The sequence below is a fragment of the Epinephelus moara genome, chromosome 13, assembly GCF_006386435.1.
Source record: "Epinephelus moara isolate mb chromosome 13, YSFRI_EMoa_1.0, whole genome shotgun sequence".
In the NCBI taxonomy this organism is placed as follows: domain Eukaryota; kingdom Metazoa; phylum Chordata; class Actinopteri; order Perciformes; family Serranidae; genus Epinephelus; species Epinephelus moara.
The window spans coordinates 12,719,478-12,743,565 of NC_065518.1; the positions used below are offsets into that span (position 1 = coordinate 12,719,478).

General features: G+C 42.2%; 1 protein-coding gene across 2 annotated transcripts in view; it reads right to left on the bottom strand.

The window, feature by feature from the left end:
- dock1 (dedicator of cytokinesis 1) overlaps nucleotides 1–24,088 on the bottom strand; it is a 271,540-nt gene that overhangs the window by 180,833 nt on the left and 66,619 nt on the right. For both annotated transcript variants that reach the window (XM_050059204.1, XM_050059203.1), the window contains exons 19-23: nucleotides 14,199–14,296; nucleotides 10,751–10,840; nucleotides 7,252–7,352; nucleotides 7,014–7,142; nucleotides 4,057–4,165 (exon numbers count right to left, since the gene is read on the bottom strand). In XM_050059204.1, coding sequence (XP_049915161.1) covers nucleotides 4,057–4,165; nucleotides 7,014–7,142; nucleotides 7,252–7,352; nucleotides 10,751–10,840; nucleotides 14,199–14,296 — 527 coding nt within the window. The remainder of the gene's footprint in view (nucleotides 1–4,056; nucleotides 4,166–7,013; nucleotides 7,143–7,251; nucleotides 7,353–10,750; nucleotides 10,841–14,198; nucleotides 14,297–24,088) is intronic.

Sequence of the window (24,088 nt, forward strand, 5' to 3'; positions counted from 1 at the left end):
TTTCTGAGGAACACATTTCTGAACATCTCTGGCAGAGTCTGAACACTGCGCAGTGTCTCTAGCTTGATTTTTCACACATGGATCTAGTCGTGACCTCCAAATAAAATCCTCTCATCTAAATAAGTATTTTTAGTGCTTGTAAATAACCTTCACATCTCTCTGCAGACAGGGAGAGGTGGGGAGACTGAAACTTGGATTTCAAAAGTTGGTGTTCGACTTTGATTCAATTAGCAATCCTGGCTCTGCTCAACTGCATCTGTTTACCCCTTGAAGAAGCAATTTTAACAGAACGTCTTTTTTTACTTTGTTCTCAGCAACAACTTAATTCCCACCTGTTGTGCAGGGATGTGATGTGTGAAGTGTCAAAACAAGTCTCAGAGGAGTTGTGTCTCCTGCTCCTGCATGTGCCTCACAGTCACCAGAAGTATGCATTTATTTGTGTGTGTGTGTGTGTGTGTGTGTGTGTGTGTCGGTCTGTCCAGATGTTCATCAGGATTCAGACTTGAGGTATGATGGGACTGCTCATTAGCTTCCACCTGTCACAGTGCTTTCATCAGTTTTTAATTTACTGACAGTAAAGCTAATATCTCACCCAATTACACAGCAACTGACTCCTAATTGACTCCTGAGCTGCTCCTATGGTTGAGCGTGCACATGGATCTACTGTAGGTGTGCCAAGGTGCATGTACGCTGTGATTATGTTATCTCTAGAAGCATAGGTGTGTGCACATCAGCGTGTGTGCACACGTGTGGTTTCGAGTGCATCTGCAAAAAAAATATATATACGCTGGTGGATTTGTTTCGTATCTGGAGTCACTCAGTTTGGGGTCAAGGACAATGAAATGCAAACACAATGGAAAGGAGCTTAAAGGCGCAAGGAGCAAAGGCAGAGAAATAAATACCTTAAGGAGGAGCTAGAGGCCAGAGGAGCCCCAGACCACAGGACAGTCAAGGTCAGAGTGAAACGGAGAGGGAGGAAAACCACAAACAAACACATACAAGTACAGACAGACAAAAGAAAACAGCACAGCTCAAACATACATCATGTGTTTGGATGCAAGAAAAACCTGAAAGGTTAGGGCTGCACAGTAAAGCCTTGAATAATTCAGTTCTTGATTTTTTTTTGCTGCTGCAGATGCATTTCGGTCAATAACAAAAAAGTACTGAGGTTCCAGGCTGAACCATAATCTTCAACAGTTTGGGAGATACACTTACTCACTGTCTTGGTGAGGGCTGGATGAGGAGATCGATAGCACTCTCAAATCTGTGCAGTAAATACTGTATAAATCAACACCCAGAAGACAGTTAGCTTAGCTTAGCATTAAAACTAGAAACAGCTACCTTGGCTCTACCTTGGCCCAAGATAAAATGTGTGAACTAATGAGCGTCAGAGGGGCTGCTGGGCTGATTTTGTTACCTTTGGACAGAGTTTGGCAAGCCGTTCCTGCCGGTCTCCAGTCTTAAGGCTAATCAAATCTAAGATGACTGGGTGCTAGCTTCATTTTTGTTTTACAGACATAAGAACGGGATTAGAGAGTGGGTTATTAAGTATTTAACCTTCATGGTTCATACACATTTTCACCGATACATTCCCACGACTTTTCCACGCCTTTGAAGCAGATTGTCACGATGCTTTCTCTGAAGCGTCTGTGTAACGTTACATGAAAAATATGAATAAAAATCCACGTCAAAATTTAAAATTCCCTACACATACTCTAAATGAGCACTTGTGTTCACCACAGTAAATCTGGGAGCTATCTGGCTGTTGGGGAAAAGCTGGCATATGTTTTCACATGACTTGTGGGAGTAACGTTAATGAGAATTAGCCACCTTTAGTGTCCCTAGCACCTCTGCAGTTAGGGTTTCAGTTCTGGACACAGCACCTGAAATGGTCTTTTGTCTGATGGTGGATGAAAGGAAAGCGCAGCAGCAGCAGCAGCAGCAGTAGCAATAGCCTGGTGCTCAACATTAGCTCGTTTAGCATGGCTAGCTAGTGATCCCTCTTTCATGTTTTGAAAGGTCAAAAGTTCAACTACGCAGTCTGCATTTCACACAAGTCCTGGTCTTTTTTATGCCATGCATTATACTTGTCCAAGTGAAACTAGACATCAGTATATATAATATTTTCCAGGCATTGTGTGAATTTACATTTGGACTAAGCGGAAGGTGCAACTCAGGCTGAAGTCTGATGTTACCCATACAGAGTGATGCAACTGATCTACGGTATATATGCACTCTATTATACAGGTATTTATGAAGCAAGTTTCCATGACTTTTCAAAAACTTTGATGTTGTTTTTTGTTTGTTTTTTAACTTTTCAAGGGCTGGAAATTTTCAAATTATATGACTTTTCCAGGTTTTTCAACACTGTACAAACTAGGGATGCACCGAAACTAAAATTTGTGGCCGAAGCCGAAGCCGAATAATATTAAACGCTTGGCCGAATACCGAGTACCGAATACCGTTTTTTAGTTTTTCATTAGTTTTAGCAGATGAACCCCCTCCAGATTAGTGTTGTCACAGTACGATACCAGTGAAAGTATCACGGTTCTGAGTAGTGTCACGATACCACAGCAAAAATGAGGCAGATGTGCCTTTTGTCATTTATAAAAAGATAAATCACTTCTATATAATACATCAATGATATTTCAATGGAATAAATTACTTATTGACTTATTCATACATCAAAAATAGCATCAATAAATGATTAACATAGAGGGATCAAAACAAACGTTTCGTTTCTGCTGCTGGTTTTAATCTGTACTCACACAGCATGCTGAATGATTTATTTTGCCCGCACAAAACTATTTTTAGTCGCAAATGCCAGTGCGGTGATGGACGGAGTAAAATATCGCCACACTGCCGACATTTTACTCCGTCCATCACTGCACGCTGTTTGATTGCGTTATCAAAACACACCGCTGTTATTCGGCCTTGGTTTTCACTTATTCCACCGAAAACCGAACGTGTGTTTTTTTGCAATATTCGGCCGAATATATTCAGTTACCGAATATTCGGTGCATCCCTAGTACAAACCCTAAACCTTGCTAACATGTCAATTTGATGTTTTTTCTTATGCTACAAGACATATCATGAGTGAGACAGGCAGTCAACACCGAAGCTGCGCATTTTCAAAAGCACAGATTCATACAGCCAGGGTTTGTTATGTCACAAACGTAAGGAACCAATCCAATAACACTACCGCAAAACAGGCTAAGAGGAGAAGCCAGGCTACGTATCAGTATTTTGCAAGCTTACTTTCACTTTCACTTCGACGTGTCGGAGCTGGTGTTTGGGAACAAGGTTTATCTAACTTAGGTAGCACATTATTAGCTGTTTGATATGGTAGTCAAAGGCTCATGTTGTCTATTACTGTTTACAACTACAGTTTTATGTGTTTGATGAGCAGAGCTGAATGTAAGCAGGCAAGTTCCAGCTGCAGGAGAACAGCAGAGGGGTGTTGTGAATTTACATGTTCATAGCTCTGCGCATACTAAACGAGGCCAATGTGTAAAGTTACATCGAATCCATTTTAAGGCATAAAGAGATTTTTTTCATGGAATAAACTCCTGAATGTGTAATTCTGATGAACAGAGGTAAGTTTTTAGGAGTTTAATCAATGCCAGGAGAGGAAGTGTAAGTACCTATTTGAGATGCTCTGTAATATACCTTGTTTTATTTTATGTGCAGCCCTACCAAGGTCACATGGAGAGCAAATGAGAGTAAAGAACAGGCAAATGAGATGTGACAAAGGTGAAAGAAACAGATAATACAAGACATTAAGACCATCAGTGTGCAGCAGCCTAACATTAGCAACACACAGAGCACTAACATTAATGTCTAATAAGCTGCTGTATTAGTTTACATCTAACAAGACAGATGCATCTCCAATTACAGAGCATGTCATCCAAAGCAAATCACAGCAGATTTATTTACTATTCACACAGCAGCAGTTATTTACTATTCACGCAGCAGCAGCAGCAGCAGCAGTAGCGTTTTCTTGGCACTGACTTTGAGAGATAGCATGCAGTTGGACTTGTGTGATAGTCGGCCTACCTTCACCATGCCAGTGTTCTCTGAATTACTGTTCATCATGTCATTAAAGGATGTGAAAAGGTTCCTCAAGGACTCCATGAAGTCGGCCTCTCCTTTGTTCTCATAGAGCCTGGGAGGAGATGAAGTGGAGAATTACATTGGCAGATGATCACAAGGCTGTTGTTTGTTTCATCCCTGTGTAAACAGCCCCGCCCGCAGTGGAAATAACAAGAGTTTGATGCTTCCCTGTTAAATCATTAAAAGCAGCCAGCAGAATGGCCCATGTGTGTTATCAATGCAAATATTATTGGATCAGAGCCACAGACATCACTCTAGCTGCCAGCCAGATTAGCATTTAAAACAACATGACAAGACCCTGAAGCACCTGCCTGCTGTCATGTGGAAACAAAATTCAGAAATATTAATGATCTATGCTAATGGCGCTCCTCGAATACTATACGAGGAACAGAAAGCAAATGTCATGTGAGGGTTCAGTGGCGTTACTTTCTAATCATTTCTAATAATGTCTAGGCCGTAGTAGTACTAATGTCTCTTCTGCCAGTTTGGTTATGTGGAGCACATGCTGCCCAGCGACTGCAGCTACTACAAGCCAGTGATCATAGAACAATTGTAGAAAACACTTCTCCCAATTTTCTAAGTGCATGGGGAACACAAAGCAGGGCTTCCTCCATAATCCCCCCAAAAATGCAAATGCTTTTGATCCCACTTGCAGAGCCCATAAATCTCCACAAACTGGGTATTAACTGAGCCACGTTGTGCTCCCTGCAAGGTAATTAAGTGTGTCAAGCACTCAGATTTAATGAATTAAAAATTAGGATTTGTGAGAGAAATTGAAAATGTTTGAAAACACACACTGAAGCAGAGGGAGGCAGGTCAAAGAGGGGTGAAGTGTTTAGATTGCTCCACCGCATCAGATTTCACTGGCTTTCTTCCAGAGAGGAGGGTTTTGTGGTGCTACAATCTCTCATGGGGCTGCGGGTATTACATGGTCCAGGATAGTCACTGTCGAGGGCTTACAGAAATCATAGGATTAGAGGCATCCGTCTCAGGGCTCCCACAACAACAATTACTTAAAGCTGCCTCTCACCTGCAGCACCAGGGAGCAGAGTGAGCTCCTGACAGCCACACCAGTCTCAAGTCACAGGGGGAAAGCGTGTGATTAGAGCATCTCCTCTGCCATTTCATAGAAATGTTCCACTGGCCCGCAATGAAAAGCCGAACACGTGCTGATGTAGCCTTGGCACCTTCTAGTCAGAGCTGCAGGAAGGGCTTCAACAAACGCGGCTTTACAGCTTTGAAGAATTCCTAACTCTGAGTCTAACTCGGCAACAACAGCGCTGATACTGGCAACCAACCAAAGCAAGTGCTTCAGCAATGACAAAACACAGACAGGAGGTCCACTTTAAAGTTGGAGGCTGCTGCCGGTTAGCCTGTGACAGAAACCACTTAACACACTGTGAACATGGACAGCCCTACATGAGAGAGTGACATCACTGTAGTCTGATACGTGAGGTAAAGGACGAAGCATCCTCTAGACATCCAGCAAAAACCAATCAAACTCTGCACACTCAATTAGACCGGGATCATACATCAGCCCCTCTGCCACCAACAGCTTCATTCTGCGGCTCTACAACATTATCATCCATCTAACATCTCCAGAGCCAATTATAAACACATCCATAGAAATTAGCTCACCGTAAATACCAATCACTTTTACCCGTTTCAACTTCATTCCACAGCAGTCGAGAACACTGCACACAATGTTGATTTTGTACTATGAAATGACAATGAAACACTTGCTTAAAGTTGTAAGAGCCAGGGCTGTCAGTTTCTGTTTTTGAACACGCCCTGCCAACCCCAGATTCACTCTTGTTTGGCAGTTTGCCTCACTATATGTGAATTTTTTCAGAGCTGTGCCTCCTGGATGCCTGCTGCTTATGGTCTGGCACCTGGCCCCTAACTTTTTATAAAGCCTGTCCTTACCTGAGTAAAGACAGGCCCAGAAATATAAGAAGAAAATACGAAAATACTACAGGTGGGAATCTCCAGGCACCTCACGATTCGGAGGGTAACAATTCGATTATAAAATGATTATCGATGCATCAAAATGTTAGATTTCAACACATGATTAACTTTTCTCTCTCTGTAAGAATATAGCAGACTGTATTTTTGGTGATCCATAATTAAACAAACAGATTGTTTTACACAGTGTGGCCCTCCATACCCTCACTTTTAAATCAGGGGGTGCCAGTTAGATTGTATCCATCTGCGGATGCTTATGTGTCCATTGTTGGATATACATATATATGGGATACACACACACCTGCGTAGGGTCCAGTGTTTGCATAGCCTACTGTAATATTTCCCCCGAAACAGTCTGCAACTCACGTTCTATTCAATGATATATGACCCGCATCCTTTATATTCTAAAAAGTTAGAGCAACACTTACCTTTCTGGAAATTAAAAAAAATAAAATAAATAAATAAATAAATAAAATATGAATAATAAAGATGAACGGCAAGACAGCTCCCCAAAAGTGAAGCCAAACCATCTTGATCGCCCCCTGGTGACTGGCTGCAGTATAGATCATTAAAACCCCGCCAACTCCATGTTAGCAGACGGAACATGAACCAAACTAAAAGATAAGGTAGTTTTCAGGTAGGTCTTATGATACTGGTGTGTTTTCATTTTCTGATAAGTTTGGATTTAACAAGCAGTTTGGCTCCAAATGACATCCCCAGCACATGATGGCAGCGGATGTATTCAGGATATTTTGGCTTCATTTTTGGTCAGTGGGAGGAGGTGGAGACATGTTGTTCATCTTTATAGACAGCCGTTGGTATGGTATAGGAAATATTTATATATACAAATCGATATGTATCCACAGTGTCATCAATGTACTGGCCTTTGTCAGAGTATCACAATATGTACATGTCTAGTGTGCATGAGGACGTACTGGTTAAAGAGGACTCTGGAGCGGACAATGAACTTGAAGATGTACTCCAGAGCCTTCATGGCCTTCAGCAGCTGTTCCGTCAGCTTCTCAGCGTTGTCCACGTAGTTCTTCAGAACTTTGGTCAACTTCCTGCAAACACAATCCCACAGAGTCTGTTAAATCTGCTGAACACAATGTGGGGTCTAATTGATCGCTGTAAATGCCCTTGGTCTGTTCGTACAGAGGGCGATAAACTCACGTGTACGCCAGCGTGGCACTGAAATGCTTCCGAATGTAGGTCTCAAGAACAGGGTTGAAGTGCTGGAACTTTCTGTCAGCTATGAGCCCAATTATGAACACCTGTCAGAGAGCAAAGACATATTCATTAAGATGTGAACCACACGGCTCATAATGGAGAGCAGCAAAACCTGCCTGTCTTACTCAATATGCTGAAATAGATTGGGAAATTAAACAAGATTGCATTTGAGCAGAAAACCATTTTCTCTCAATTCGCTACCCTGCAGATAATCTAAGACCCCCGACAACACAATTTCAACCTCCTTTCTCTATGAGAGAAAACTGTTCTTTTGAGATGTACCCCATGATGTTAGGTGATGACAGAGCAGATAAAATTCTGCCAGATACTTTGTCGACACTTTGGCTACAAATACTTGATTTAATACACGAAAGAGGTGAATTCCTTTGGCCTTTTGTGTGCTCTATCTTGCAGGAAGATAAGACCTTTAATGTTCGACAAACAACATGAACAAAATTTTACCCTGGTGCTACAAATTCATGCAGATTAATGCAGCAGTGAAACCACCTAAGATGCAGTGTGTCTGCACTTCCCTCTCTAAATTATGAAGAGCCCAGCTCTTATTTACAAACAATAGGGAACAATTTGTGAGCTGCAATACACACATTTTGTTTTGGCTCTGTAATCTAGCCCATGGGGTGTAAATAAGACAATGACCGAGGGGCTCAGGTGTAACAAAATGGCTCGATAGAGCCCCTAACAGCAAAGACAAAGCCCCCACCTTTAAATTTCAAGCAGATGTATGAAACTTGGCAGATGCAACATCTCCAAACTAGAAAAAAAAGCCTCTAATCCTACCCTAAGCAAATTTGCATTTCCTAGCGAAGGCATGACTTGACCTACTCTCCCTCTGACTGGCTAGTGCTCGTCACCTTCGTTGGTTGGATTGGTTAGGTTTAGGCAAGTGGAGTGAGATTGGTTAGGGTAAGCCAATCAGAGGCAGAGTAAGGTAGAGTAGGGCAGGTCATGCCTTTGCTATCCTGGAAAACACAAATTTACATACCCTAAACCTAACAGGAAGTCAGCCACTTTTAATTTACAGTGCAATTTTAGAGCACTTTACCATTATACTGTCATTTTACCTATATTTACTTACTTTTTTGACAACTGATTACAACTCTGTGTATATTTATTATTCTCATAATGTACATACATTTACTACATTCCCCTTTACATCCTGCTGATATTCAGTTCATTCATTTGAAATACCTTCTACTAAAAGTTGTATTTCTATATTATGCTTTAGCCCTATATTTAAACGTGCCCTATTTTATTTCTTAGATTCAGATTTAGCTTTATCTTGAGTGAACTTTTTTAAAATAAATACTTCATGAGAATTGTTGGAGGTTGTCTGAGGCCTAGGGTTTTCACTGCCAACAACTACTCCTCTGTAATTGTTGACCTTTTTAATTTTTGATAATGAGAGAGATGCAGGGTAGGTAGGGGAGAAGGGATGAAGTGCAGCGAAAGGCCCTTGGCCACATTCGAATCCAAGCTGCTGCGGTAAAGACTCAGCTTTAATAATACACGCTCAATCCAGTGAGCACCCTGATGCTTGAGAATTGAAAAGAATAAAGAACTTGAGCTTGGTTAAAGACCGACTTTGGTGGTGGAGAGAGTTCAAATAAGGCTTGGGTGATACCACGGTATTACAGTATAACTGGGTATTTACAAATCCTGACGGTAAGCTTGTCAAACCTGATGCGGAGATCCTGTGTTGAGACGATGTAGTGCACAGCACACGCCACCAGAGGTCAGTCTCTACTGGCAGCTGAGCTGAGAAAGACGGTAGCCCTTTTTAGATAGAAATTGTGCAAATTTGCAGGAAAGCCCAATCAGTCTTTTTTCAGCATTGGCAGTATGAAAACAAAATCGAGGAGTGCAGCAAAATGCCGCCTACCTACTTTTGTTCATACAGAATGTGCCTTTTTCGGGGCAATGGGGGCGTGAGCAAGTAACAAAACATGTAGCTCAGCGTGTGACGTAAACAGTGACGTGGGAGGGAAGCCGCGGCTGGTCAGTCCTTCGGTGATTCTCTCATAAGTCGGCCCGTTCCTCACCGTCCCCGTCATCTGACGGTTAATGGCCTCTTCCTTTGCGAGGGCAAGGAGGGCGCGCAATTCCTTGTCTCCCCAGTTGCTCATCTTTACAGTGTCTGTCAGGTTTGTGTTTCCCTCTTGCTACTAGCTGCTCATTCCTGCTATCAGCTGTTTCCTGTTTATCCACCGCCAGTGGGTCGCACGTGCAGCGTCATCAACAGCTCCTCCCACAAGTCATCAACCGCCCCTCCCATTCCCACGGAAAGCAGCCTCGATCTGTTTAAACTAAAAGGGTTCCGCCAATATGACTACCCTATGAGGCGGAAAATTGGGCCCCTCGGATCAACTCGCCAATCCGGCTCTGTGTGTCTAAACACTCGCAGCTTGCCGGCAAAACGGCCCAACATTCGCGGGAAAATCTGGCAGTGTAAAAGGGGATGGTAACTGCGAGTGGTGGGGATAACCTTACAGGACTAGTAAAATGAAAAATGCCTCTGCCTCTGTTTGGGAGTATTGCTATGTATGCCTTTATCTCCAGATGACTTCTTCCAACCACAAAAGCAGTTTATTAGCTACATGATTTTACTGAACTCGTCACCTCCACTCAGCCCAATGATGTGCAAGAAAGGCACTTATTTCCTATCCACTGATTATTCTATGGGCCATGTGTATTTAACTCAAGCAAGACTGATCTAAGTAGGCTAATTGTCAGAAGGGTATGAAAAATACACTACCCAAGCCTCATTCAAATCCACACTGTAGAAATCACAGCTATTTCATAACCAGTATATAAGATCATATTATTAAAAGGTATATGTCAAACCTGAAACTACAAATACTTGTGGACTGCACTGCAATGCTGTGTTAACAGAGATGCAAGTAGGTGTCGCAGTTGAGGCATTTTCCTCTGAGGCGTATCCCTGGCACACATTCTACATTCTTGTGGGAAGTTAAGGTGTGTACTCTGCATACTTTTAAACACATCCTGTCACAAAACTTGTGTGCCACAGTGCCTTTCTTCTCTTGAACATTAGAAATTTGTGTAGTACACAATGACTCTTTATGGCTCAAACAAATCAAAACACAGAACATAAAAAAGATTGTGAAATTATTCTTGTGATGCTTTGATGGTTTACAGTTCTGTCCCAAAACAAAAAATGGATTTGTTACTGTCTTATTTTAGAGCTACAGCTTAAACAGAAAACAGGTAGTTGCAGACAAACAGGTTATTCTGGTGAAATCAAAAGGCCCAACACACAGAGTAAAGATGCCAGTCAAAAGATGTGTTTAGCATATGAAAGATTTGACAACATCTTATATTTGCATCTGAGCTTTGAATGCCTCTAAGTGTTTATTCCCACTGACATGAAACCTCTGCTGTTAGTGCTTGCTTCTTTGCTTACCAAGGCATCGAACACCAGAGTATCAAAAGTGTCACTGTCAGAGTTCTCCATCATGATGTTGAAGAGAGCATCCAGAGTGTCTTGCAGAAACTAGAATGACAGATACACAGCATGTTATGGCAGGCACACAATAAAACACAGCACTCAAAAAAAAGTGTGGATATGGAAAGTCTCAGCCTCACTGCAAAATGGCAGACCTGCTTTTACTGCTCTTTTAAATCAAACCGAGTCAAATTGATAGTCATTTCCTTCTTTTAGGGAGGACGTTTCACATCCAGCTGGTGACATTAAAGTGATAAATGACCTTAGGCCGAGTGAATTTATCTGTCATATCAAGAGGAACAAGACATAAAAATCCTGGTAACAGAGTGAGATGTAATAAGAGACACTGAAATACATAAAATCAGTCAAATCAAGGATCTTTGACGGAGAGAGAGGGGGCAGAAAATCAGGAGCAGGGAGACCTGGGCGTGAACACTATTTGAAGAACAAAATACATCCCAGTTGGAGCTGGGCAGTTCAAATCGTTATCCTAATGTGACATTAATGTACTGTACATATCAGTACATGGCAAAAATATGCAGTTGATGTTCAATGCAAAATGTGGCTAAGCTGGTGGGTGGCAGCTTATGGTGCTAACAGTGTGAACAATGCTAACAATGAAAACAGTGCTGACAGAGCTGATGTTGAGCTGGGGGAGAACAAGGGATGACCATTACACTTTGCAACAATGCTGTCGCTGTTACCGTAACTGCTGGTAACCACCATATGAGAACAGATCAGCCAGCCCAGGGGTCGGCAACCATTTCTACCAAAACCTGCCTCAAAAAAAAAACCCTGTCTGGACCTTTAAAACATATTTAAGTGTTATAATAAAGGTATCAACATAACCAACTGGTCTAAATAAGCATCCATTAATATATTTTACCACCAGGTGGCAACAACACAGTGGGGTATTTTTGATTATTTAGTACTTAAATTTTGCAGAATTAGCGGTGAAAGCCAATGAATTTGTCCACACAACAATATATTCTCTAGTTCCTCCGAGACCTTTTCATCTTCAGAATCCACAGCGAGCCCAGCTAGGGAGACTCCAGCCTAACCATTGCTATTGAGGTTTGGCAAAATCTAGCAAAAAAAAAAAAAGGCACTGGCCGTAGACGCGTGACGCACATTTTAGTTGGAAATTTGTTAAAAGACATGTTTTTATTTGGTGTACAGTCTACACATTTATACATTTGGAGGATGACAGAATCACTTTAGGCTTACAACAATGATGAATTACAGAAACAAATTAAATCATGTTATCATGATCATGTTAAAAATCCACAAAACTAACATCATAACTGAAAACAGATTATGGTCTCATAAAGGAGCCTCTAGAAATTTCCCACTAATTTATTCAATTCTTCTCTGAAATCAGAGAGAACATGACTTCAGAGATTCCACCTAGTAAAATAAATGAAAATTAAAAACAAATCTGTGATTCATTGCCATTAATTTTTTTGTCAAAGCCACAGAGGGGAGCTGAAAAGCTGAATGTGGCTCCAGTACTGCAGATTGCCTACCGTGAACTCGCCAGTAGGATACACACACAGGTCCTTACATGCACTAACACGCAAATGTGGCGGGACCGTCTACCACAACGAAGAACAGAGAAGCTTAGATTACAACACACATGGATGGAGCGTGACTTCATTCTCTGTTTAGGACACCATTACTCCACTATATCTTAACATAGTAAACAGGGGTTTGCTGCTATATTTGTGTTCTGAATGTTGCATACAGAGCCTTCAATAACTAACATAGTCAATTTTTAATTCAGTAGTTGTGGATATCATTGATTTGGGCAATTTTGTTGATTGTATTCCAACATGTTTGGTGCCCATTAGGAAATGAATCCACTTAAAGTTGATTAACAATTATATGGAATTCTTATGAAGTCCTAATCCAAATATTATGACTGCAACATGTTGACTATGAGCCTTTATAACCTGTATCGTGTAACTCAATGAACTCCTGCCCTGACAGCACAACTGTATGTGCTACCCATTACACACCCTTTAAAGCTGTTAACATGAGCCACTATGGTTCTCCGAAGACAGCAATAATTTCCCTGTCAGCAGAACCTCCAGAAACACTAACTATATACACCCCGCTTCTCTGGGGAAACATGCTCCATTTACTCAGCCAATTCTGAGGCGACGTGAAAACAGATGTAAACGTGTCGGAAACAGAGCCATCACTCTATACTGTGCTTGGTCTGTCATCTCAGGATGGATGAGATTCATCACGCTCTCAACGAGAAGCAAACACGGTGTGCACTGTGTCGAGTTTAAAGCACGGTTCGATCGCAGTAGGATCAGACTGCATGACAGAGGCGAGGAAAGAGTGACCTGTTCACGCAGAAACAGTATCACATTAGGGTGATTAAAGCAGAAGAGGTATTATGATAAAAACACAGCACTCTGAAACCTCCCAGGATTTATCTACAATCTAATCTTTATGCATAGTATCTAATATACAGCACACACCCATAACAATGTACTGTACACCCCTGTTGATAAATTGTCTTTTAAATGCCAAGCTGAAAGTGTTATCTAATTGCACACCAACAGCCTCGAGCGCTTTGGGGAGATTGAGTGCTAATGTGGTGGTAATAATAATAATCACACCCCTGTGGTTTAATGAACTGGTCCAGCTGTGGTTGACACATCTATCTGGTCTGATCAAAACTGTCTAGGTGAAGGACTTCGTCAGACACGCTGCAATCCGCCGGGCCCCCAACCAGCCCATGCTAAACTTTGTCTAGAGAGTGATTTATTCATCTGCCCCACGCTGAGCTCTTAAAGGGCCTGCATGTACTCCTGACAGCAGGTCACCTCCTGCCCTTCAGTACACTGTGTGTGGTCCTATGTGCTCCCTCCTCACTACAAAAAATAAAACAACCCAAAAAAGATTAGCAACCTGTTTCCTCCAACAGGCAGTGAAATCATTTGTGGAGCTGCTGCAGAGAAGCTGTAACTTTCAGGAACACTAAGGTTTGTGAGTGCATTGTTTATGTCGCCGGCTGCTGAGACTGTTAAAGCTTTGAGTTGTTAATCTGTATGCAGGCAAAAGGGTGAGGTGCTTTTTCAAGGATACAACCTTTGAGCTCTGCAACAGAAATAGTTCGCCAGTGCCTACATCGGCATTTTTGTGATGTTATTTCTCAGAGTATCTTTAAATGCTTCATCAAATGCTTCCCTAAAATCTGTACAACCTGCACTAAATGGTTATGTACATCAATACATTTTGATTTCAGTTTGATTTAAGCAGGATCATGCAAACAATATCCAGATCATCAGTTTTTGCTCCAGCTTTGAATGCACCAGTTTTGTAACTCATTAAAACAAAGACCACAGACAAGGTGTGGTCAGCAGATTGCAGGATGACTTTTGTCACTGACCTTGACAACCTCGCCGCCTTCCACCTTCATCAGCTGACGAAGGTTCTGCTGCAGCAGGCTGGTGTTGGTGCGCCACTTCAGCAGGCCGAGCAAGTCCACTGAAAACAAACAAACAAACAAACAAAAAAGTCATTGCCACAAAGCACAGCGTGAAGTTCATCCTGCCAATGGTAATACAGCGTGAAGAGAGATGGAGAGGAAACGAGAAATGACAATTAAGGTTGAACATTTGGATTTAATGAGTGTTGTGGGGCCATTTGTTTAAGATGTCCCCCCCCCCCCCCAAACACACAAGTCAGTTTGTAAATTTCCTAAACACGGTGTTAGTCATTCTATTAGATCTCTCACTTTAATCATGGAAAATGAATTTAGGCACAAGAGGATGAGTCATGATGTGATTAATCACGCTCAGGGGAGCGCTTGCTCAGACCACCTTTGGCAGATTATCAAATTGGGAGCTTTAAAAATGCACTCATGTCAATTTGTTAAGTCATTGTGTACGCCAGCCTCGTGAACAGCAGTCAAACCTTTTCTGAAATTAAAAGACATTTGATCAATAATTGATGACTCGACTAATCGTCGCAGCTATCCAGATGTGAGGCAGAAAGAGAAGCTTCTTACAGCATATTCATGATGTACCATAGGCCAAGCCTGCCTGGAAAAAGCAGGAAACATGGTTTGCAGACCTGCCTGACTTGCCTTCCTGGGACCCTCACCTCTAGCTGCTCCCTCTCTTTGCTCACCATGCCTGATTGGCTACAGGAAAGCCAATCAGGCATGGCGAGACAGTGATATATGCCTATCATCTGCAAGCTGACAACCTACTGGGGTCTAGTCTGAAGACCTCATCTAAGCTACCAGGATCTCCTTCCCAAAGGAGATATAGATTTGAAAACTGACAGTTTAGCGGCTCAGAGAAACAAACGTAATGAAATGAAAATAAATCATCAAGCATCACGGTCCCATCAGGGAACTGCTGTTAAGAGGCCACACCGTCTGTAGCACATGGGACAGCAAAGCGTGTGTGAGCTGTGGTTTGCATGGGAGTTACAAGAAGCAAAATAATATCGGCTTGAGAATGGATGTCTTTGTAGGCAGCTGAATTTAAAAGCTGACAGATGGAGAGTGCCGGCATAATTAATTCTGGGAGAATAGGTTACGTTGTCACTGTAGAACTGAAATGCAAAAGACCCCACATTATCATTTGAATGTTTGTTTACAGTACATCTTGCCTGACAAGACAATTTTCTGTTCACTTTACACACAAACACAGCCACTAAGTAGAAGTCTTAATAGCTTGTTCTTTTTTCCTTTAACAGTAACAACCTTGTTTTTGATTGTTACGTTGGAAAGTGCAGGGTTGTTAAACACAGTGATGTCAGAGCAGCTAGTACAGTACAACCTTACTTCTCAACATTTATTTTAAGGCAATATTTTTCTGCTTCCAGCTGAGGCAGAAACAGGATGTTAAAGGGGACCTATTATGATTTTTCTGTCAAATATATAATGTTACAGTGTCAGATGGTTATACTGAACACGGCCAAAGCTTCAAATAATGAGGTACATGTATGTAGAAGTAATCCATGTGAGACTGTTCTCACTACACTGTTTCTAACCTTTTTTTCTACTTTTGAGAAGATTCGATCACCTGCTTTAGACACGTTACTGCAAGTGTTTACATTACATAGCCTACTGCTACATGTAGCTACATGCTAACATCAGGGAAACATGTAATTTTGGTTGCAGATGTTGCTCATTTCTCACCAATTTTAAATCATATTCCTGCTAGAAAGTGTAAAGTTACAAAGACTTTAGTTAATTAGCTTTTATTGGTAATTTTTTTCGCACTAGAAAGTGAAGCGATTTTCCGTTACAGTAATTCCCCGGCTGCAACTACACTGCTACATGTAGCTACATGCTAACGTCAGGGAAACATGTAATCTTGGTTGTGGATGCTGTTAATTTCTCCCTAGTCTCGCTCACCAGACCTTTCTCAAGAAAAGAAAGGTCTGGCTGGGCCGACTCTCACTTTGAGATTGGAGAAAAAAACGCCCCGCTGCTTGTACTTCTTTCAACCAATCACAATCGTTCTGGGCGGTGCCACAGCAACGGTGCGCTTGCAAAAATATTGCCGGGGGGAAACAGGTTTTGGTGTAACACGCCCACAAAAATATCACCTACAGGACGCGAACCATGGCAGAAAAATGGCTACATCCCCGCAAGATCAAACACCGCAAAAGTTAGTAAAGGACGTGTTGAAAACGGTTGAAAACTGCTACACAACCGGAGGTGGTAGGGCGGGACTTCAGCGGGTGGCTTGTTCCGCCCAATGAGAGGCTGATCTCTGCAGCGAACTTCCGCCCACTCAGACTAATTTCTCCCCAACTTTGGATCATATTCCTCATGGAACATGTCTAGTAATAAAGATTTTGGTTTAGTAGGTTTTATTGGTAAATTTTCTCAGTGGACACAGTGAAGCTTTAAGCCCCGATCACACAGGACGCTAACATTCCTGTGTAATGAATGTACTGTTTATTTATTTGACAGTAATCAGTATCTAGTCCCTAAAATGTTGAGGCAGAGGGCACTTGCTGTAGCTCTGGTTGAGGGTGAGAGGCTGTCAGTAAATAGTTTGTTGGGCACAGGGAAACAGAGATCTGTGTGGGTACGTGAGACCCTAAAAAAGAGGGTGGATCCCGGGGAGTACCACCAGTTGGTCCAGGAGCTTCTCCTCCATGATGGCCATTTCCAGGCATATGCTGTCTAACATCAGGCTGTATAGCTCTGGGTATCCAGCAACCACTACCACCAGTTTCTCCTCCATTGTTTGCCAGCTGTAAACTTGTTGTCATGACCACCACAGAAGGCCTACCTCTCGATTGTCCGATTGGACAATGGGGAAAAGGCAGAGATTCGTGACGGACTTCCAGCAGAGACATTCATTCATTATCCTTAACCGCTAAACAACCAGGGGGGAGCTATGTCTTGTCCCAGCTGACATTGGGCGAGAGGTGGGATACACCATGCACAGGCCGCCAGAGTGTCTCAGGGCTGGCACACAGACACAGACAAACATTGACGCTTACATTCACACCTATGGGTAATTTAGAGTCACCAATTACTCCAACGTGCATGTCCTTGGACTGTGGCAGGAAGCTAGAGAACCCGGAGAAAACCCACGCTGACACAGGGAGAACATGCAAACGGTACAAAGATGGCCCCAGCTGGCCTGCTTCCTGTCTAATGTAGGAAAATAAAGTGTTTTTGAACACTTGAATGTAAACAAGTTCTAGTAGAAACCAACAACACAAGCATGAACCTGAAAATGAGCATAATAGGTCCCCTTTAAAACAATTGTTCACCCAGCAAGGTCCTCTCCCAGCTCTGCTGTCATCAGATCTGTGCTTCTCCTCCAGCCTCCGTAAAGTCAAGCACACTGCATATACCCAGGGAAGAGCCAGCAGCCACTTCACACGAGCTCCCAGCGCTGGGAGACCGCATGCATAAATCTAGCTTAATTAAAAAGAGTGTTTCATCTCAGATGTGGGGATCAGGGATGAGGTGTCATGTGTATAAAGCAAGCAGTCTGTTGCAAGGGGCATTCGAGTGCAATCCCCCCCCTCCCTATGCCTGAGTAAGTCTTCAGGAGAAATGTCTTGTGAGCAACCATGAAGCCTGAGGTGAATTTAAACTGAGCGGTGATGGAGGAGCTTAGACCTGCAACTGAAGATTACTGTCATTATTGATTATATGTTATTTGTTTGCAATTAAGGAATCCATTATTTGTCACGGAAATTACAAAGATCAGAATTTCCGCAGAGCCCAAGGTGACATTGTCAGATCGCTTATTTCAGTTTGGGCAGCAGTGGCTGAGGAGGTAGAGCGGGTTGTCAAACTAATAGCTGGGATGCCTTGGGCAAGACGCTGCATTGCCATGGTCTCAATGGTCATGAAGCACTTTGGATAAAAGTGCTATAAAAATTCAGTCCATTTACCATTGTCCGATCAACACATCAAAACAAACCTGGATCATTTACGATGACATACGACAGAGAAAAGAGGTACGTCTTCACATTTGAAAAATACAACAAAGACAAGAATGTCGAATATTTGAATGATTCTCAGATGTGTTGTTTTGTTGGCTCTCAACAATGTGCCAGCCTCTAACACTGCTGTAGGGTGAAGAGGTGTCTGAAATTGAAAATGAAGGAAAATCGAGAAAAACTTAAGAAATTGTACAGAAATATAGAAGAATGACGGACTGACTAAGCAACGACGCTTAAGAGTGAACTAGCTGTATTAGTGAGAGTTTTAAAGAGCCTCTAGGTTTTAATAAAGCAGGCTGACTCTGGCACAGTCGGAGAGATTGGCTCTGCATTGCTTTATTAAAAGAACTCAAACCTTTTCCTGGAGCTTTGGCGTGGGATGACATCCCGTGGGAGACACACACACACACACCTCTCTGTTTAATCAAACTCAGTGTGCAGTGACGAGGCAGCCTGATCCCCAAGCACCTATTGGTGCCTTGCAAATCACCACCACAAGTGCCAGGTAAATATCAGCAGTAGAGCTGCTCCACCAGACTGAATCTTCTCACCTGGACACACACTGCTGCTCGTCTCTCTCACACAAGGAGAGAAAGTGTCAAAAGGAAAGCAAGATGGACAAATCCGAAGAGAGCATGGTGCCATTGATTTCTCCTTGTGCGGTTTACACTGTACATCTACAGTTTAGACGAGGGTTTGAGCTTCTAACATTACCTCCCGTTCTAGTGTAATCAGTGTGGGCAGGTTCTGCTTCTGTAACTGAGGCTGCTGACATCACCACCCACTGAGCAGAGTAGGAGGGCACACACGACTGTATTTAAATGACAACTTATACCGCAGACTAAACTTAATAACCCTCAAAGGGAACATTACTGTAACAACACACAACGCCCCCCTCTTCACACAATGTAAGCAGCAGCACTTTGCAACAAAATTCTTCCCTCGTCCCAGACAAGAGGACGAGAGGAAATCTAACCAAGGCCTGTTCTGGGGTCCGCAGTGACCTCATTACTTTGGCTTTATGAACGTTTATTGTGCATGTTATTGGGGCCACATCTAAGACAGCAACGACAAAAAGAACTACTTCCTCTCCCATGCAGGTCTCCGTTAGACAGTAGAGATTTATCACAAGGTCACGCGAGGCCTCCGCATTAGTATGTGGCTGGTAGAGAGATGATTTCGACTGAAGATTGATGCAGACAGCTGCTCCTCTTCCTCAAAGCCACTGTCAGGTGAAAATCCTGTGTTTCCAAGATGCCAGCGAATCAAGATCAACAACCATGTGGGGTTTTTTAAAATCATACACAAGGTGCTGAGGTGGTTCTGTGAGTGCAAGAGACATTAAACTTTTGCAACTCTGACAGTCCTGCAATGTGAGCAGATACACTAAAGTCACATTACCTGGAGTTTATAACCTCAGATGCTGTGTCCATCATATTCACATTAGCAAACCAACACTGCGGCGCCTCTGTTTACTGATGCTGAGATACACGAAAGCAGCAACATTGATAAAACAAAGTAAGAGGTGACTGTGAAACACAAACTGTCAAACGATCATACAGCTTTTAATCAAACCTCCAGGTCAACAAAACTTATCTGGAAGCCTGTTGTAAATGTTCATCATAGTTTACAGACTCCTGGTTCATTTTTGACCTACTGTAATTGCCGTAGTCGTGCATGCACAATTTTCCTGTGTGTAGTGAGGGATTATCATGAGCTCGCTTTCAGCTCTACCTCCAAAATAAAATGATTTGGATAATCTGGCTGAACTGTTGGCCTGTTGACAACCTGTCTGATTTTCTGAGTGTCATCTTCCATGCCCAATATAGATCCCTGCCTGTCCCGCGGTGGAGGCCCTGGTTCTAGCAGCGGCGCGGGGGAGAAGCCAAACACCATTGATCTGCACACACTGTGATGCCACACAGCTGGTTCAATATCAGCAAAGTTTCCCTTTATATTCATTGTCTTGTGTGGCGATCAGCAGTGATGTGGTGGTTCACTTTTACACTGTGATCTGTAGCCTATAGTTCGGCTTTAGCTTCTAACTATCTTTGTCTTTTTAACCTGTTGTTGCTGCTGAGTCAGTTTGACATCCTGGATATATCCTTCAAACACAGACTGTAGACCCCTCTGTCTGCTTCTCTCTGGAATCAGTTTCGTTTCTCCAAAAATATGATAATATTTCTTCAGGGAGTGCAGTTAGTTACAGTGTGGGCTCTGTGCTTATTCCGACAGCTTGTTGGACCATCACAAAAGGGCGGGGCTTAGCAAAGGGTCAATTAGTTGTTTAGTCTATAAAATGTCTCATCATGATTTCCCAGAACCTGAAATGATGTCTTCAGATAGCTTCACTGTCTAAACAGTCCAATACCCAAAGACTCTTCAATTACTCACATCAACAATCATAAATGATGAAGAAAAGCAGCAAATTCTGACATTTAAGAGGCTGAAATCAGTGAACGTTGGGGAATTTTGCTTGAAAAATGCCTGAATGATTAATCAATCATCAAAATAGTTGGTGATTAATATTCTTTCGACTGACTAATTAATTAACCGGCTCATCATTGCAGCTCTAATTTGTTTATTTATTACTCAACCCATATTAAGTTCAATTTGTAAAGAAAACTGTTTTTCTCTCATCCACCGGTGAACAAAGAATCCAAGAATGGAGAAAATTATTTATGAAGCAAAGTAAATGGGTGTGTGTTTAACAACAGCAAAGCTATATCAAAACATCTGATTATAAACTCTCAGACAATTCGTGCAGTATAATTTAAGTCTCATTTATCCAGTCGTATGCTCAGTACTTCCCAAACAGGCAGTCCTTTCCGACGAGGAACTGAACTGAAAGTGAAATGTGTCTATGCTCTCTTCAAAGTCAGATTCCATGGACAAAAGCAGTAATTTTACCTCACTGAACACAGGAGCTGCTGGTCTTCCGCTGCCTCAATCAGTTAGTTTGTTTGAGTTATTGTGTGACTCGGAAGTAAAACTTTAAAACACTGGAGTCACACATGAACACATTCAAACTAACTGATCAAGGCAGCAGTAGACCAGCAGCTCCTGTGTTCTGCAAGGTAAAATTAGTGTTTTTAGTGTGGCTCTGAAGAGAGCATAGACAAGTTTTACTTTAATTTCATTTCCCCATTGAAAAGGACTCTCTGTTGGGGAAGCACTGAGCATACGACTGGATAAATGAGACTTGGATTATAGTGCACGAGTTGTGTGAGAGCTCGTAAACAGATGTTTTGTTATAGTTTTGCTGTTGTTTAATACAGACTCTTTTACTTAAATTCATGAACAATTTTCTCAATTGTTTAGATTCTTTGTTCACCAGAAAATGCGAGAAAAACAAAGTTTCCTTCACAATTTCAATAGAGCACAGGGTGAGTAATTAGTAAACAAATGGTCATTCTGAGGGTGAGCAGTTCCTTTAAATATTAAAGAGAAGACTTTGGTGTATTTAACAGACCACAGATGCTGATCTTCTCTGGCTTTATTTTCTGGCTTTATTTTACCTTTGTATTCCTGAAAGGAGGATCTAAATATTCAAAAGGATTATATCATGTTCTGCACCTGAAGAAGATAAAAACAGGTTTACAGTGCGACTTCTTACAGGGATATAAAAGGCTCGCTCACTGAGCGCTCTGATACCAAGAAAAGACTGCAAAGTGCTAAAACCACACACATCAATTTGTTTCAACAGTTCACTCCGAGCATTTCCTTTCACGCTGCCCTTGCTTGACTATTTAAAATTATCTTTGCGTTACCATGAATAAAAACATAAGGGCATGATGTACTCCTTATTTAATCAGGGTGTTGCTTTGGGCATGTAAAACAATTAATTTCAATTCCAGTCAAAGTTAGCCTGAGGTGAATCTGTCCCTTCCTCATTCTCACCCTCTTTCAGGCGTGGCCAAAAAACACTGAGAGGAATGAGGAAGCTTTTATTTTGGCTCTAATTAAAATGGTGACTCAGTCCTGAATACCAAAAAAAAAAAGAGAGGAAGTACAATGCATCAAGCGCAGAGGAAAGTAAAGAAGTAAAGCATACGTTTATAGAGTGGCTCTTTTTAGAGTAACTGTGAAATCTGAGCTGGGAGCTTCTGACTGCTCACACACACAGCGGAGCAGCTTTTCACACAATCCACTCTGAGAAAACCACGATGTTACGAACACGGTCAGAAAATACCCACATGTTCAAGAGGGTTTACAGTATTGTTGGTATTTCTAAACATGTATGAAGGCTGCGGGAACACAAGAGGCCAAAATCCTTAATCCACACGCCGCAGGGCAGAGATGGGGATTTCCTTCGCTTAATAAGAGTAGATCTTCTCAGCACCATGGGAAATACTCTGCCAGACTGACAGCAGTAAACAGAGCAGAGCTGTCGTCTGCTCGGCAGAGATGGACTGAAATTTACTGACTGACACTGACTGATAGGAAGAGTTGAGAAAGAGAAAGTAGGTTAGAAGGAGGAAAGGATGGAGGAAAACCCTTGAGCGAGGGCAAACGTCCAACATGTGGACACGTGTAGAGAGCAGGTGGAGGGAGCGAAGGACGGCAGAGGTCCCAGAGTCCTACTTAAGTGATATATGGTTACTCTGCATGAATAATCTGTCTTTCAAAGTCAGAGGCTGTGGCCCAAAGCTGGTTTCAACATCCAGGGTCTACTTGGCAAAGTAGTTTTCTTCAGTGAGAGCACTTTTTACAAGAAAATGTGACAATGACTATTGAAGTCATGTTTCTCTGGGCTGCATATGAGCAAATGTTCACAGGTGTTGTTAGAACACATTCACGTTAGGGGTGGGCATTATACCGGTTTAATCATCATCACAGGTGTCACGTTTTGCCACGACATGGATTTTGCAAAACCATCAACCGTGAAAAGTCCACTTTTCCACCAAAATTATGGCGAAAAGCAGTCTTTTTAAACACTGGAAAACCTGCTAAAAATAGGCCATAGACTCCTTTTCCATTGCCAGTGCACTAGAGCCGAGTGCATCGCTCTGCAGTAGATGAGTGTGCCTTTCTGTTTTGTTGCTGGTGTGTCACGTTTGACGTCACTGACAGGCCAGACAACAGAATAAGCAAACAGCAGAAAGCACCATAGAAGCCAGTAAACCTGATACAGTGGTTACTTCTTTTTTTTATACCAGTTACTTACGTGTTCAGCCTCTCTTTCAAACTCGTTGCAGGCTAATTTTAAATAATGCTTGAGTGCTGCTTGGACTGGGGCAGACAATACTGTGTGGTCGTGCATTTTTGGATCAAGGGCTGAAAATTACCGTATTTATCCGAGTGTTGTTTTACATCACTGGCGACTGGAGCAGATCAGAGCTGGAGCTGATAAATACTTGTGACTATTGCAGAGTCACTTCTCCCCAGAGTGAATGCTGATTGTAACATTTCCTATCAAAAACAAAAGCCAGACGTTACAGGCTCTTGGTGGTTTTACTGTCCAGTGGGAAAGGGGCTCAACATACACATGATTGGGTGCGACGTAGTTCATCAGGTATGCGGCAAGTAGATCTCCCTTATCTGTGTCCTAAAACACACCAGTTTTACTGTCCAGCACCATTTAAAGAGAGAGTTGCAACACTCCTTGATCCTTGGCCACCACGCAGTGCATGGTTCATGTAGCTCTCTATTAGTTAACAGTATAGTTAATACGATATGGAAAGTTCATATTGTGATACACGTCAACAACAAGCATAGCTTTAAGTGAAATTATTACAGACTCCGCAGTGGTTCCAAAAAGAGGAGCAGCTTCAGTAGTGTGGAATAAACTGTGGCGTCCTGAATGTTTTATGAACAGCCCCGGACTTCTCAGACTCTTTTAGT